Genomic DNA, 15,309 nt, shown 5'->3' with positions numbered 1-15,309 from the left:
TGGGATCAATGTTTCCTCTAATTTCTTCTTGGCTGTGAGCGCAAAAGATTTATTTTGTGCATGCTTTTTATAACTGTGCGCATTATGTTATATATTATACATAAATTTATATAAAATGGTGTTATATATTGTGCACACCACAATTTCTTGCATGCCCTTGTCTCAAAATGTATGTGTGCTTGCACAAGCGCACAGCTTAACATTGGTCAGGATATATTATTCAACAGTAAGCTACTGCCCATTTAACTCTAGGACTCTAATAGAGAGAATCTAATAAGCTGCTCTTGTACACATGTGTACTTGTGTACATTACATTACTTACACACACAGACTGGTGTGCTGACTGTTTGGTCTGCTTGGTAGCCTTCATCCATGTTGTTGTAGGCCAGTAGTCTCACATGATATTTTTTTCTTGGATCTATAAAAAAAAATACAGATGTTAAATGTAAATCTACTTAACACCAGACGAGCTGGCCATAACAGTCTTTTGTGCCTTTGCTTGTTTAATGCTATCCAGTACATAAAACAAGCGGAATATAACAATTATATTCAACCAGAATATTGCAGTATGTGACTGATATTAAACACAATCTGCCCAGAATACAACAGTATACGTAACTAACGTAAGCCTTTTCATCCTAGGCAGCCTGCAATATAGTATTTTAATACTTTAGTACTCTGAAACCCAACTAGCCCAGATTACAGCATTATATTGCTTTACATAATTTTAATCTTATCCATGTCAGAATACATTAGGACATAGTACTTACAGAATATTAAACCCCAGCCAGGCCAGAACATAGAAAAAGTGTCAAGTTTGGAATCAATTACCCCAGAAAGTACTGCTCATCTTAGTGACAGTGTTTTGTGTGTTAAAAGACACACACAGACACACAAGGGTCAGTTTCATCGCCATTTTTTTCTGTCATGATTTGTATAGTGAAGTTTTTAAATACAGTACTATATTACAATATATTGTGTACATTACGAATAATTTATTTTATTATATACATTTTTATTCTAGAACCAATAAATGCATAAGAAGGGAGGCCTGGGGTTTCAGGAACCTTTGCATCCGCTATATACAATGTATCTTGGCTAAAGTTAACACTGCCTCTCACTGTATTAAATGTATTTATGTTGTCACTACCCTCTGACTCACATTGTATAATGGATTTAGGATCTGAATACATTGTTCTTGGAAGTAACTACACTCAGTATTCACAAGTGCATAATGAGTGTAAAAATAGATAGATGATAGATAGATAGATAGATAGATAGATAGATAGATAGATAGATAGATAGATAGATAGATAGATAGCATTTTAGCTGGCAGAGAAGAGTGGAAGTCAAACTCCCATGTGCTGTAGCCCTTAGGGACATGGCAAATAGGCATAGATGGGCTGCTTTGTTTTACAGGAAATCGCAGCACCCATGGGCAACAAAGAACCCAAAATACCCTTAAATAACTCCCCATGTGAAAGGCTGCATGTAAAACTGACTTCTTCATGAATAATTGCCTGGAATGCTCTTTTCTGCATTTTTGCACGATTACGTGAAAAGTCAGTTTTACGCGCAGAAACTGACATAGGGAGATATTTAAATGTATTTTTAGGTACTCTGTAACTTGCGGGGAATGAGATATTTAGAGGGCAACAAAATTGTATGAAAGAAATTTCAATATAATGTACTGTTGCCCTGCACTGGTACAACTACTATGGTTTATATAAAGAATGCAGCTATGTAGCCATGGGGGCAGCCATTCAAAGGAGAAAAGGCACAGGCACTTAGCAGATAACTGATAAAACACCATTGTATTCTACAGAGCTAATCAGTTATCTGCTATGTAACCTGTGCCTTTTCTCCTTTTTTCCAGCTTGAATGGCTGCCCCCATGGCTACACAGCAGCTTATTATATATAAAACTATAGTAGAGTTAAGGTGGCCATACACGAGCAGATCCGCTCGCTTGGCGATGTCGCCAAGCGAGCGGATCTTCCCCCGATACCCCCACCTACGGGTGGGCGATATCGGGGAGCATTTAGGTAAAAAAAATAATAATCCGATCGTTTGGCCCAGTGCAGGGCAACAGTACATTATATTTCATTTACTTTAAAACTCTTTAATTTGTTGGTGTTACTGTTCCTTTAAAGACAAGACAGTTTCTCCACCATGTTTCCCTATTGCAGAATCCATTTCATGTTGTAGTTTTGGTATATGGGTGCACCAGGATGGAACCCATAAAAATAATGGAAAAAATAATGGAAGAACATACAAATACACATAGTGCCCTGGATTACCTTAAATCCAGGACCCCATAGACAGAGATTAATGTTTAGCCGCCCCCCCCACCCCAAAAAAAAAAACGAGGAGCTACTATATGTGTGTGTGTGTGTGTGTGTATACTGTTATATTCTCTCCTAAAGGATGTCATCTATTGGTAGCCTCCTCAAACACTGTTGATCCTTCTTCTTACCAAAGGGTTATTTGACAATAAAGTTTGGTAATGAGCAAGAAAAGCAATTTCACTATTGTGCTAGCAATTTGATTAGGTTACTATTGTACTCCTTCCGCCTCCCATAGATCATGAATGAAGGCAGCTAAGGTGATCCATCATGCTGTCAAGTACTTATACAATGCGTCTTGCATGGTGAGGCCCTGCAAAGCAATTCTCTTGCCAAAATGGGGTAATCAGTTAAAGGGAGAGAAAACACTGATGTATTTTATTTTTCCAGTCTACAGTTTCTGTGTATTGCACTCACTTTATTTTCTTATACACTATATAACAGACTAGTTGGAATACATACACAGACACAGGTTTAATAGGAAATTATATGTGAACTACATAATTAGAGCACCTAATATATATCTCACATTCCAGAAGCATTTGGATAATTACATCCTAAACTCAATATTTTGTTCACATACATATCTGATCTCAGATCCTTAAGCAGTCCTCTTATTTTACCAAACTCATCCCTCATTTCATTAAATCCTCTGGGTATACAGTATTTACCTAATCTTAATCTCACCAGTAAAATCACATACCCTATACTGTAATTTTAGCAAGTAGATATATGATTTAGTACCACAGAACAACACACAGCAAGCACTGTATATACAAATAAACAGTGTCTTTGGCTATGTCCCTGGTATGTGTCAGCAGCAGAATTACTTACACAGTGCATCTGGCATCAGCAACTTAGAATATAGTGTTGTATCATCCTTACAGTAGTAAAACAATACACTATGGTGCTATGTTGCTTTTATCCTGTTTCAACTTAAAATATATGTTCAGGGGTTAATAATAGTGATATGTTGCTTGTATGTCACTAAACAAAACCATTTATGCCAATTGGCTAAATATTATTTATCAAATGCTTTGAATTAGAGCTGCACAATACAAACTTTACTAAGCTGTAATTTATTTTACAAGTATCAGACCTGCCTCTTAAAGTACAAAATAAAAAGTATTTTGTTCAACATCAACAAGGCCCTTGTCTTAGGATCAGACAAATCCATTCTCGTTACTTTTTTCCAACTGAATGGGAGATCATTACCACAGGTGAAGTCTTCCCTGAGAAGGAGAGATAGCAGTAGTGCACTACCCACAGATCACTGATAAAAAAGTGTTCAGCGCACTGTTCTCGGACTTGGTTGGCAGCACGTAGCTCATTTCAAATTAATGACGACAGCTGATGATAATTGAACAGAACACCAAATGCCACATATTTTTAAGATATTCCCTAGGGCAGGTAGAAGACTCTTAGCAAAGCACTCAGGATGACAACTAAAATGATTTATAATAAGCACAAATGTTGTTCCCCTTAACCCTCAGGAGTGTTAATTGGTCAAACGTGATTAATCTGTAAATGCTATATACAAGATCATATCTAGGGCTTAAACACTCCAAAGCTGGTTACACACAGTCATATATGTTGGTCAGTTTTTAAACAAACTAATCAAGATCTGCATGTGATTGGTTCTTTTTAATACAATTTATAATTGGAATCTTCTTAGAATTGTGAACATCATGATTCAACATATTGGAAAATCATCCTGCTAATAAATGTAGCATACTGAATGGATTAATGGATTTAGCTACCTGGTGTGTAACTGTTTCAAGTCTATGTAGTCCCATTCAACCAGGATCTGTATTGGCCAATTTAGCTAGCGATGTGTGTAGCCTACCTGACCAATGACCTACCCATTTAGACATTATATAAGGGGGACATATTTCAGATTTTTTTTTCAAAAATTATTTTCTTGACAAATGCGGATTTTGGCTACATGTGTATTGTACTTAGCACCATACGCTACGTGTGGCATTAGCCTAAGGCAGTGCTGTCCAACTGGCGGCCCGTGACCCCCCTCTGTGTGGCCCCCCACCTGTCTGGCTGCTTTGATGGCTTACTCTTGTGTAAGCTTTAAATGGTATCAGTACTGTGATTAACTGCCCCCCCTGCATGGTTATCACCTCAGATTCAGGCTGTAACAAGGCTGTATTGTTTAAATATGTAATCCCCTGTGTTGTTCACACCTTTTAATCTCTGCATTGTTCACCCCCTGCTGTGTTCACACCTCAGGCTCAGGCTGTAATCACCCATATTGTTCCCCTGTTCACACCTCAGGAGCAGTAGAAACCCACAAATAATCCCTGCACACTACAAAAAGAACATATACTGAGGTGGTACTGCAATTAAAAAGTTTTTTAATATATAGTTATTGTGCAGACTGTAGGAGCAGTGCCAGCATTGTGTCACTGTAGGCTGCCTGTGTGTGCCATACACACAGGCATCATAGGGCAAGCAGAGTATGGCACACACAGGCAGGGTAGGGAAGGCAGAGTATGGCACACACAGGCAGAGTATGGCACAAACCAACCAAGAATGGCAAACACAGTGAAAGTATGGCACACGCAGGCAAGGTAGGGAAGGCAGAGTATGGCACACACAGGCAGGGTAGGGAAGGCAGAGTATGGCACACACAGGCAGGGTAGGGAAGGCAGAGTATGGCACACACAGGCCAAGTATAGCACAAACCAGCCAAGTATGGCACACAGGCAGGGTAGGGAAGGCAGAGTATGGCACACACAGGCAGGGTAGGGAAGGCAGAGTATGGCACACACAGGCAGGGTAGGGCAGGCAGAGTATGGCAGGCAGAGTATGGCAGGTTTTTGCTGTACTACAACCATTAATATGGGTATGGTCATGTGATAACATGGGTGTGGTTTCAAGTGGGTGCGGTTTCAAAAAGGGGAGTGGTCAAAACTGGCTTCCATTATCGGCCCTCCACCACGTAGGTCGGAAAAATTCCGGCCCTCGGTACAACAGAAGTTGGACAGCACTGGCCTAAGGCATAAAAATGTGAGAAAATGCCAAGTCTTGCTTTTTATGCAGATATCGGCTACATATGCCTGCAACCAAGCGTATTCAATTCATTCTGGTGCAGGCACAGGTAGGGGGAGTTTTAAGCATATGGAGCATATTCTCTGCAAGCGTTTTTCGGCTTGCCGAAGATATGCATCATATGCTTTGTGTGGCATTATGTCTCAAAAATAGAAAAAAGGCAGGCACTCTGGTCACATCATTAGTGAATAGCAATTGTTCATGAGAAGTGGAGGTAAAATCAAAAAACTTTTTATTTAACACATGATACAAAGAGCCTTACGCGTTTCGTACCTCCTGGTACTTAATCATAGGCCTATGATTAAGTACCAGGAGGTACGAAACGCGTAAGGCTCTTTGTATCATGTGTTAAATAAAAAGTTTTTTGATTTTACCTCCACTTCTCATGAACAATTGCTATTCACTAATGATGTGACCAGAGTGCCTGCCTTTTTTCTATTTTTGAGACGTATCCATGATGGCTCCCTTTGGCTGAGGGTCTGGGGCATGAGCACCTGGACCAACCTATATCATAGGTGAGATCCTCTCTTATGAGCAAATGTACTATTATTATTGTATTTGTGTGGCATTAGCCTAAAGGCATTGCTAGAAAGTGCAAGCAGTGAGATCTTTGCTCCCTTTCCCCACTAACATGTCACCAGTAGGTGTCACTGCACATGCACCGCTAAGTAGACTGAATTTACCAATTAAATCTCCTATTACATTGAGTGCTAAGTACAATACTACAATTTTCACAGTTGAATTTGTAAAGGTTTAGTATGGTTTGGGACATTTTTAAAAACTAGGTTTCTATGCATAATAGCTGATAAAAATGGGGTTGTCTGTATTAGTACACCTGCAAGTGTACAGCAAATATGTAATTGGTTGCTAAGAGTAACTGGCCATCTGCAAATTTGCCCAGTGTCTTATTCTGTCTTGCAATATGCAAGAAGGGCGACTACAGCTTGTGCACTGGGTGTGTGCATTATTCTCATACAGAAGGTACTATATATATATATGGTAAATAAGACCTCCTACATGTTTCCAAAGTCTCAAATAAATATTAACCCTACCTAAGAAATGAAATGCAAACATGAACAGGTTTTACCTTCAAATGCATAGCCACTGGTGAAAATCTAACAATTCAATAGTTTTTCTATGATAAGACAGATACATAATGATAAACCTGTTTCATAATATTTATATATATTGTCTTTACAGTTTTTGTGAAGGAAAAGATAAAGGGCTTGCACAGAACTGACTATAGCAGCTGTTTCCTAATTTCATAGAAGAGCTTTGAATTTGTTTTATGGCACCTATTACTTAACCTGTGATAATACAATTTAGCACACAGCGATAATTGTTTTAGAAGCAATGCAGTCACTGTGAGCCATAAACAAGCTTTGTGAGTGAGCTGTCTCCATCTCTAGTGCAAGTATCATTTTGCCTGGAGCTTTAAAGGATTGTTCATGTCACAAAGAATGGCTTACAGCTGTTCATGCAAATGGAACAGGCCACTGAAGTCACTCATCCTATGCTATGAATGTTCTGAGAAATAATCGTATCATAATGCAACTTGCTATTGTCATTTTATTGCAATACCTAAAGTCAATATACTGACCGTATCAAAATGCATTCCACGATCTCTTTGAGACTATATAAGTTTGACTTGATTCTCTTGATTTTTTTTTTTTACATTTTTTATAACCTTTGTAGGAGTAGTTTTTGAAAAACATACAAGTTTGACTTCTCTGATTCAGTGTTTGTAGATGTGGTTTCTAATTGCACCAAACTGCATGTATATGTTGGTCCTTTATGCTCAATGCTTCCTTATAGCAATGAGATGTGATACTAACTAATTATGGGGCAAATGCGTCAATCAATGCCAGCTTTAATAACATTTAATAAAACACTATGAAGAGGCTAACACTATATATGCTGTTTTTTTGCACTATAAAAAGCCATACAGGGGTAAGGGTGAATTTGCTGGTATTATACACTGAGTTTTAATATTTATTTTTTAGCATTGTTTGGCTTTGTTATATATTATACAATAAGCAGCATCCACAGCTTGCTGTAACACAGATACAAAATAAACAGAGCAAGAACAATTTCTATTTCAGCTGAAAAAGCTGAAGATATGAACTGAGGTGTGATGGTACAATGTATGGTGTGGCTAAATGTCCTTTTTTAGGATATCTTTTGTGTTGCCAGGTTTTTAATACCTTGCATGTTTATTGTTCTTTAATAGTCTGGCATGAAAGCTCATTGGTCCTGATTTCTAGGGTAAGTGCACTGCCCCCAAGATGTCCTTTCAGCACAATAAAACCTAACATCATTATTCAGCCAAGGGGCCATCAGTATGGCCTAGAGTGACATGTGGGTCAAGACCTTTGCCATGAAATCTGAGGTTGACCAAAGTGTGTTTGGAGCAACTGATGTGTATAGGAATGGTTTTGGGGGAAGGGTGGGAAAAATTGAAAAACCCAAATAATACTGCTGCCCCCAAAAATGTAAATGATTAAAACACCAGAACAACAGCTGTAACAGGGTCAGATCTAGTAAAAGGGATTATACAGCAGAAAGAATTGAATACAATTCAAATAGAAGTATGTGCTCTACGTGTTTTGTATGTTAAGGTTTTCACATAAGTTTTTTTAATTCAATCATGTATAAGCTGTAGTTATTCATTTATGGAATATTTTGGTGCAATGCTGATTTTTTTGGTATAGCATAAAGCTAGTATTAACTGATAAGAAAATTTGGAGGAATGGATGGTGCCCTCTTCAAATGATTTGATGGAAAAAACACTGATACTTTTTAAGTCACATGTATCAAGCAAAATGCCATTAACATGATTAATCTATATTTCTAAATGGCATATCTAGCAAATCTAAGTAATCAGTAGGGATGCACCGAATCTTGGATTCGGTTCGAGATTCAAGCCAAATCCAGCCTTTCTTTTATGGATTTGGTTTCAGCCGAATCTGATTCCTAATTAGCATAAATTAGCATATGCTAATTAGGATTCAGACTCGGTTCGGGATTCGGCAGAATCTATCAGGGTGGGTTCAGGGGTTCGGTAGAACCCAAAAAAGTGGGTTCGGTGCATCCCTAGTAATCAGGGATAAGGATACAGTAAAACGACAAATAAGATGGAGTTATAAATGCATGAATGTAAGTATAACTTTATTTATAAAGGGCAACTAAGATACATAACTCTGTACAAAAAGATCAATCAAACTGGCCAATGAAATGCTTATTGATATGAATAAAATCACTTTATCATTGCCAAAACCTTTACAAATTTATTTCAACTCCCCAAAATAACAAGTGGTTTCATATCCCCTAGAACAGTGCTGTCCAACTGGCGGCCCGCGGGCCGCATGCGGCCCGCGACCCCCCTCTGTGTGGCCCCCCACCTGTCTGGCTGCTTTGATGGCTTACTCTTGTGTAAGCTTTAAATGGTATCAGTACTGAGATTAACTGCCCCCCCTCACCTCAGATTCAGGCTGTAATCAGGCTGTATTGTTTAAATATGTAATCCCCTGTACTGTTCACACCTTTTAATCTCTGCATTGTTCACCCCCTGCAGTGTTCCCACCTCAGGCTCAGGTTGTAATCACCCCCATTGTTCCCCTGTTCACACCTCAGGAGCAGTAGAAACCCACAAATAATCCCTGCACACTACAAAAAGTACATATACTGAGGTGGTACTGCAATTAAAAAGTTTTTTAATATATAGTTATTGTGCAGACTGTAGGAGCAGTGCCAGCATTGTGTCACTGTAGGCTGCCTGTGTGTGAGCAAAGGGCAAGCAGAGTATTGTACACACAGGCAGGGTAGGGAAGGCAGAGTATGGCACACACAGGCCAAGTTTGGCACAAACCAGCCAAGAATGGCACACACAGTGAAAGTATGGCACACGCAGGCAGGGTAGGGAAGGCAGAGTATGGTACACACAGGCAGGGTAGGGAAAGCAGAGTATGGCACACACAGGTAGGGTAGGGCAGGCAGAGTATGGCACACACAGGCCAAGTATGGCACAAGCAAGCCAAGAATGGCACACACAGTGAAAGTATGGCACGCAGGCAGGGTAGGGCAGGCAGAGTATGGCACACACAGGCAGGGTAGGGAAGGCAGTGTATGGCACACACAAAGGCAGGGTAGGGCAGGCAGAGTATGGCAGGTTTTTGCTGTACTACAACCATTAATATGGGTATGGTCATGTGATAACATGGGTGTGGTTTCAAGTGGGTGCGGTTTCAAAAAGGGGAGTGGTCAAAACTGGCTTCCATTATCGGCCCTCCACCACGTACGTCGGAAAAATTCTGGCCCTCGGTACAACAGAAGTTGGACAGCACTGCCCTAGAAGGTAATGGATAATGTATTTTTTTAGCTAACTGATCACAATAAAGCACACTGACGCACTTTATGTATGTGCGTAGGAAAAAATACATCCTTTCTCTACTGTTAGGCAATAGTAGTCATATTAGATATCATGTTTTTCTGGCACCACTGTAACAGATTTTATATGTAACATGTCCTTGGCAATAGTTATATATGCTCTATGTTGCACTAGGAGTATCTCTTTAGCTGCAATCTCATTATAAGAATAGTTCAAGAATATCCAAGAGCACATAATATTTATATAACTGCACCAGTTTCAAGTAAGGATAAATGATCACACCTCAAGAACATACACATTTAACCCCTACTTCACCAGAATGAGCAGCTGACCATGAAAGATCAATACTTTACATTAGCAGATGCCTTGAGCAATAGAAAATACAAAAAAACTGTAAAACTATTTCACTAATTTAATGAGGAAATTTATCTGCTGAAGGGCAATACTTTTGATGCCGTTATTTGGAAAGAGGTCAAATGCAGGATAAAGATCTTGATTCTTGATATGATGTGTCCTGCTGAATGTTTCTATGCAGGTTCCAAATGGTCAGCATATTAAAAAAAAGGCCATTTTTACTATTGTACCTACTATTGCAAGCAAGGTGTCACACATGCATGTATATTTTACTGTACTAATTACATGAAAGAAGTAATGTAATTCTGCATTCTTTACGATGGACCACTAAGCATTTATTGTATCATGATGTTAAGTTTTAGGCTCCAGTTTACAAAAATAACAATACTGCAGGAATCTACGGAAGGCAATACAAAATAAAGGACAATGGGCATGGTAATTGTGAAATGAGCCTGATAAGCAGAAAGGAATCCTGTTGACTGATGACCAATATAGTAGTTGTAAGAAAAGGTAGGAAGATTTATTAACAAATATGAGGTTATTGATCATAACACACATACTCTAGACAAACTTATGACGATTATTTTTCCTTAAATACTACAATTATAATTAGAAACATAAAAATATTTTAGTAATCTGGTATGAAAGCAATAGTGTTGGTTAACAGAGTCATATTTATAAAAATAATTAAGAAAAAATATTCACATTTACAACTAAATTCTACATAATTACAACCACGCAATTTAAATGAATCTATTTTTATAATGTAGGAATATCCATTATACCATAACATATTTTTCTGTTCAGATGTCTGGGTACACACCAATCTGACCTTATTCCACAAGTGAATAAAAGTCCCATTTATCAATTGGTCATCAATTGCTATAGCTATATCTATAAAGATTTAGCTCATTACGCAGGGAACCATAATAATCTTTAGGCTCTTTTAAATAAATGAATCTTGGTTTGGTGGATAGCACTGATGTCCTGAGTTTGATTCTGAGCTGGGCACTATCTGTAAAGAACTGTATGCTCTTCCTGTCCATAGTGTGTTGTGTAAACGTGATAGAGAAATAAGACTGAAAGCTCCACTGGGGCAGGAAAAGTGTATAGTGCTGTGTAAACATGTTGGCGCCTATAAATAAAGGACATTAAAGACAATCTCTTCCCATAGATAATTTATGATTTTCATTAGTAAAAGATCATATTATAACTTAACGAAAAGCTATGTTTTACATTAGTGGGTAACATAATCCATGATGGATAAAACAGTACAAATGAAAGAGACATACTTATTTATAAAGCTGGGAAGTTCCTCAATTTACCGTAAGCAGAGACACATCTAAAAATGAAAAGCTGCATGAAGGAATTCATATGACTGCTTGCCTGTAGCATTCATTTTTGATAAATGTTTTTGCTTCAAAAATTAAAATAAGAATAACTTGCCCTTTGAACCAAAAAACAGAAAATTGCAGAAAGACTATAGACGTACATATGGATATGGGGATCAGTCAAACAAAAGTTGGGTCAATTCTGTGGCCTTATGTAAAACATGACCTTTTGAAAACAATAGGGCCTTCTTTTTTTTCTCATGTGTTACTAATGCTTTGTCCCAAGGCTAAAACACATTAGTATTGGGAGTTTTAACTACTCTGCAGAAGACCAGTAAAGCTGCTTTAAAACAACATGTATTGTGAAAAGGTATGATAGCTGCTGAGCATGTGCAGTAATGCTACATTTACATTCAGTTTACATTTTTCACTGTGGCTTATTAACAGTGTTTTATTTCCAGACAAATTCTAATATTTGCCTATGACAATCTCAAAGCAGTATCCAGTGAAGTGGTTTTAATTTTAAACTGCTACAGAAATAAGCACACTTCTCCCAAAAATCCATGACCATCAGAAACCCTATTAATCTGTCACAATGTTTGGTAGGGTACAGCAACATATAGAATAGTATTGTAAGACACAAATACATCATGTTGGGCATGGGCTTATGTCTGCTGGGAGAACAATGTCTTAAGATTGTTTCAAATCGAATCCCTTTATGGATTATGGGAAATATGATGCTTTGGGCATACATGTAACTATCACCCCCTATAATATTGGTAGACCATTTCCAGGCAATAATTGCTCACATTTACCATAAGCCTACTGATTCCCATTATCTATAATATGTGATCTGAGACAACTATTGAAATATTTTTACTACAGACCCCACAGTCACAGGGATGGGCCCGGGCAATAGGGGGGCCCAGATTGTGGGGTCCATTGTTTCGTAGTCCCCCCACCCTTGTCCCTCTTCTACCTTGAAGTTCAGTGAGAAACTAGTGGCACAGAGCAAGCAGGTAGTGAACCTTGGGGGGGGGGGGGGTGAAAGAGGGACTGTTTGCATCAAGACCCTTTTAAGATTTTTTGCAGGGGGGACTGGCGCTTTTAAGGAAAGCCACTGCCCCTTAGTATAAATTCTGTGGTTCTTGAATTTAGGAGGATTCAGAAGGGTTTAAGTCTCAAAAGAGATGCAGCCATCACAAAACAACTAAATCCATACCCACACAAAAGTTGGCATGCCACTGCCGATCTGTATAGTAGTCTAACTAATCAGATGAATACTGCATTAAGGGGGCATGCACATGTATAGCAACTGTATTATTCCATTTGCCAAACAATCAGAACAGCAGGACTTTGTCTTTTCTGATAATCCTCAATCCATCCCAATAAAAATGTAACATGGCCCTGATTCATGTCAAATTACATAGCAGCATATGTTTCTGTTGTCATATTACATGCTATATCTGGCAAAAAAGAAACATCATACCTATTTTTTAGAATGTTTTATTTTCTCCCTACAGAATTTAACTATGACTAATTTAAAGGGATTCTGTCATAATTTGTATGGTGTACGTTTTATTTCTAAATTTTCTTGAACCAACAAATGTATTTTTTTAGCTGTAATATTAGTTTAGTTGTAATATTGGAGTCTGAGCTTTCAGAAGGAGCCATTGCTACACATTAGAACTGCAGGTAACCTAACTGTTTCTCCTACTCCCATGTAACTGGAGGAGTCCCAAGCCAGACTTGCATTTCTTACTATTGAGTGCTATTCTGATATCTACTGGGATCTCCTATCTTCCCATTGTTCTGCGGATCGGCTGCTGGGAGGGAAAGGGAGGGGGTGATATCACTCCAATTTGCAGCCCAGCAGTAAAGTGTGACTGAAATTTATCAGAGCACAGGTCACATGGCTGTGGCACCCTGAGAAATGAAGAATACGGCTAGCCCCATGTAATATTTCAAAATGAAATATAAAAACATCTGTTTGACTTAAAAAACAGATTTCAATGCAGGATTCTGTGGGAAAAGCTCTATTAACTGATGCGTTTTGAAAAAGAAACATGTTTTCCTATGACAGTATTGCTTTAACATCACTGTACACATTTGCCAGCAGGATGGGATATCTAATTTATCCTCTAAGCAGACATTATGAAGGTCCAGCCATTGCCTCTTCACACTTCTACCCAACCATACAGAAATTAAAGAAAGGAGGAAAAAGAAAAAAAAGCAAAGAAAGCAATGTTGGTTACCACGGATGACTTGTGGTCATGTAATATGGAGAATGGGCAATTCTTCCTAGGGCAGCAAATGTTTCCTGTTGACCACTCTCCCCTCCTTCATGTGGAAATTGTGGCATTCTCTAAAGTCTTCCCCTTTGACTTTTTAAGACCTTGAGAGGGCCTCACACAACTGATTTGCTCTTTCCATTCACAGGGAACAATTGAAAGGGGTTGAAGGTTTGGCATGCAGTATGATTAATGGACAACACTGATTTAATTTTCTGCAGGGGAGTTTTGTTAAAAGACCTTTACAATGATGTCTTGCTTTGCTTTTCATTTTCCCTATTACCTCTCTTATCAAATCCAATTGTGTTTTTTCATACTCTGATCTGGCATTGAACAACAACAACACAATACAAACAAAACATAAATTATACACACACACATATATATATTTTTTTAGACAGTAGTTCTCACATATCTTTATTTTTTATCCATCACACATATTTGTCATAAATACTATCTGCCCAAAATATTTGGGCTTTTTAGTTAAGATCCATGTATAAAAATGTTATACAATACTGTAGAACTTAAATATGATCTATTCAGATCCTTCAAAGCTGTGTCTGTGAAACCTCTTTACCTACCTTTACTAGCCGGTTTTAAAACAGATTTCATACTCTAGTGTTTACATATAAGACTTTATACAGAATCACATTTCTTTAACAATTTGTAGATGACCCCTATTTTGGTATAAACAGGGAACTGGCTGCCAAGAAAGTGAGTGTCAATCAGGCTATGTTGCCTGCAGCATTCTCCAACAAGCATCTCATGAGACAATTGTTTTTCATCTTCAGAAACTCCATGCAGAAGCCTCCAGTTTGGCTTGTTACTGGAAGTTGAAAGTGGTGAAGTGGTGTACAGTTTTTTAAAATGTATTTTTTATTATTAAAGCTATTTATTCAAAGCATTTTAATAATACTAAACCTATTTTTCAAACATGTGTCTAAAATTGATGGCCGCCATGTTTTTTTCTCATATGCAGTACATTAACATCCAAAGAGGTTCTTTCCTACTTATGCACCTGTCGGGGGAATGGGGAAGAAGTCCCAGAGTACTGCACTGAAAGAAACCACCATGGGTTGATTAATATATTTTAAGAGCAGGAGAACTGGTATATGGTCAGTGACTGTTTTTACCCTTAATTCTCCTTTATTGCATGTTTTGTGTGTTTTGCACAACAAACTGCATCTCACTAAAAGCTTAAGAACAGAAAGTACAGCCTCTTGGGGATCAGCAAGCCAATTCAGGGTTATAAAACTCTTCTATGTACTGATAGAATCTATTTTGTCAGTTTGGCAGCGTGTTTTTTCTCCACAGCTTAAAGATCAGAAGATCTGAATAAGCCAATGAAACAAGCTCTTAATTATGTAAATTGCATAACATCCTTGGACTATATGAGTATACATATTGACTAAACATGAAAATTAGCAACCCCACAGACCATCTGTGCATCCACCATTAACATCTACACAGTACAGATCATTTTCATACATCAATGCACATGCCCCTGCATTAAGCATCCAGCAGCCTGGTTCTATTTTA

General features: G+C 38.1%; 1 protein-coding gene across 2 annotated transcripts in view; it reads right to left on the bottom strand.

Moving 5' to 3' along the window:
* prtg (protogenin) overlaps positions 1-15,309 on the bottom strand; it is a 72,837-nt gene that overhangs the window by 8,861 nt on the left and 48,667 nt on the right. For both annotated transcript variants that reach the window (XM_004912700.4, XM_002940254.5), the window contains one exon: positions 323-418. In XM_004912700.4, coding sequence (XP_004912757.1) covers positions 323-418 — 96 coding nt within the window. The remainder of the gene's footprint in view (positions 1-322; positions 419-15,309) is intronic.

Source organism: Xenopus tropicalis, chromosome 3 (assembly GCF_000004195.4).
Source record: "Xenopus tropicalis strain Nigerian chromosome 3, UCB_Xtro_10.0, whole genome shotgun sequence".
Lineage (NCBI taxonomy): Eukaryota > Metazoa > Chordata > Amphibia > Anura > Pipidae > Xenopus > Xenopus tropicalis.
Note: the sequence above shows the minus strand (reverse complement) of the source record. Positions and strands in the feature narration are given on the sequence as shown.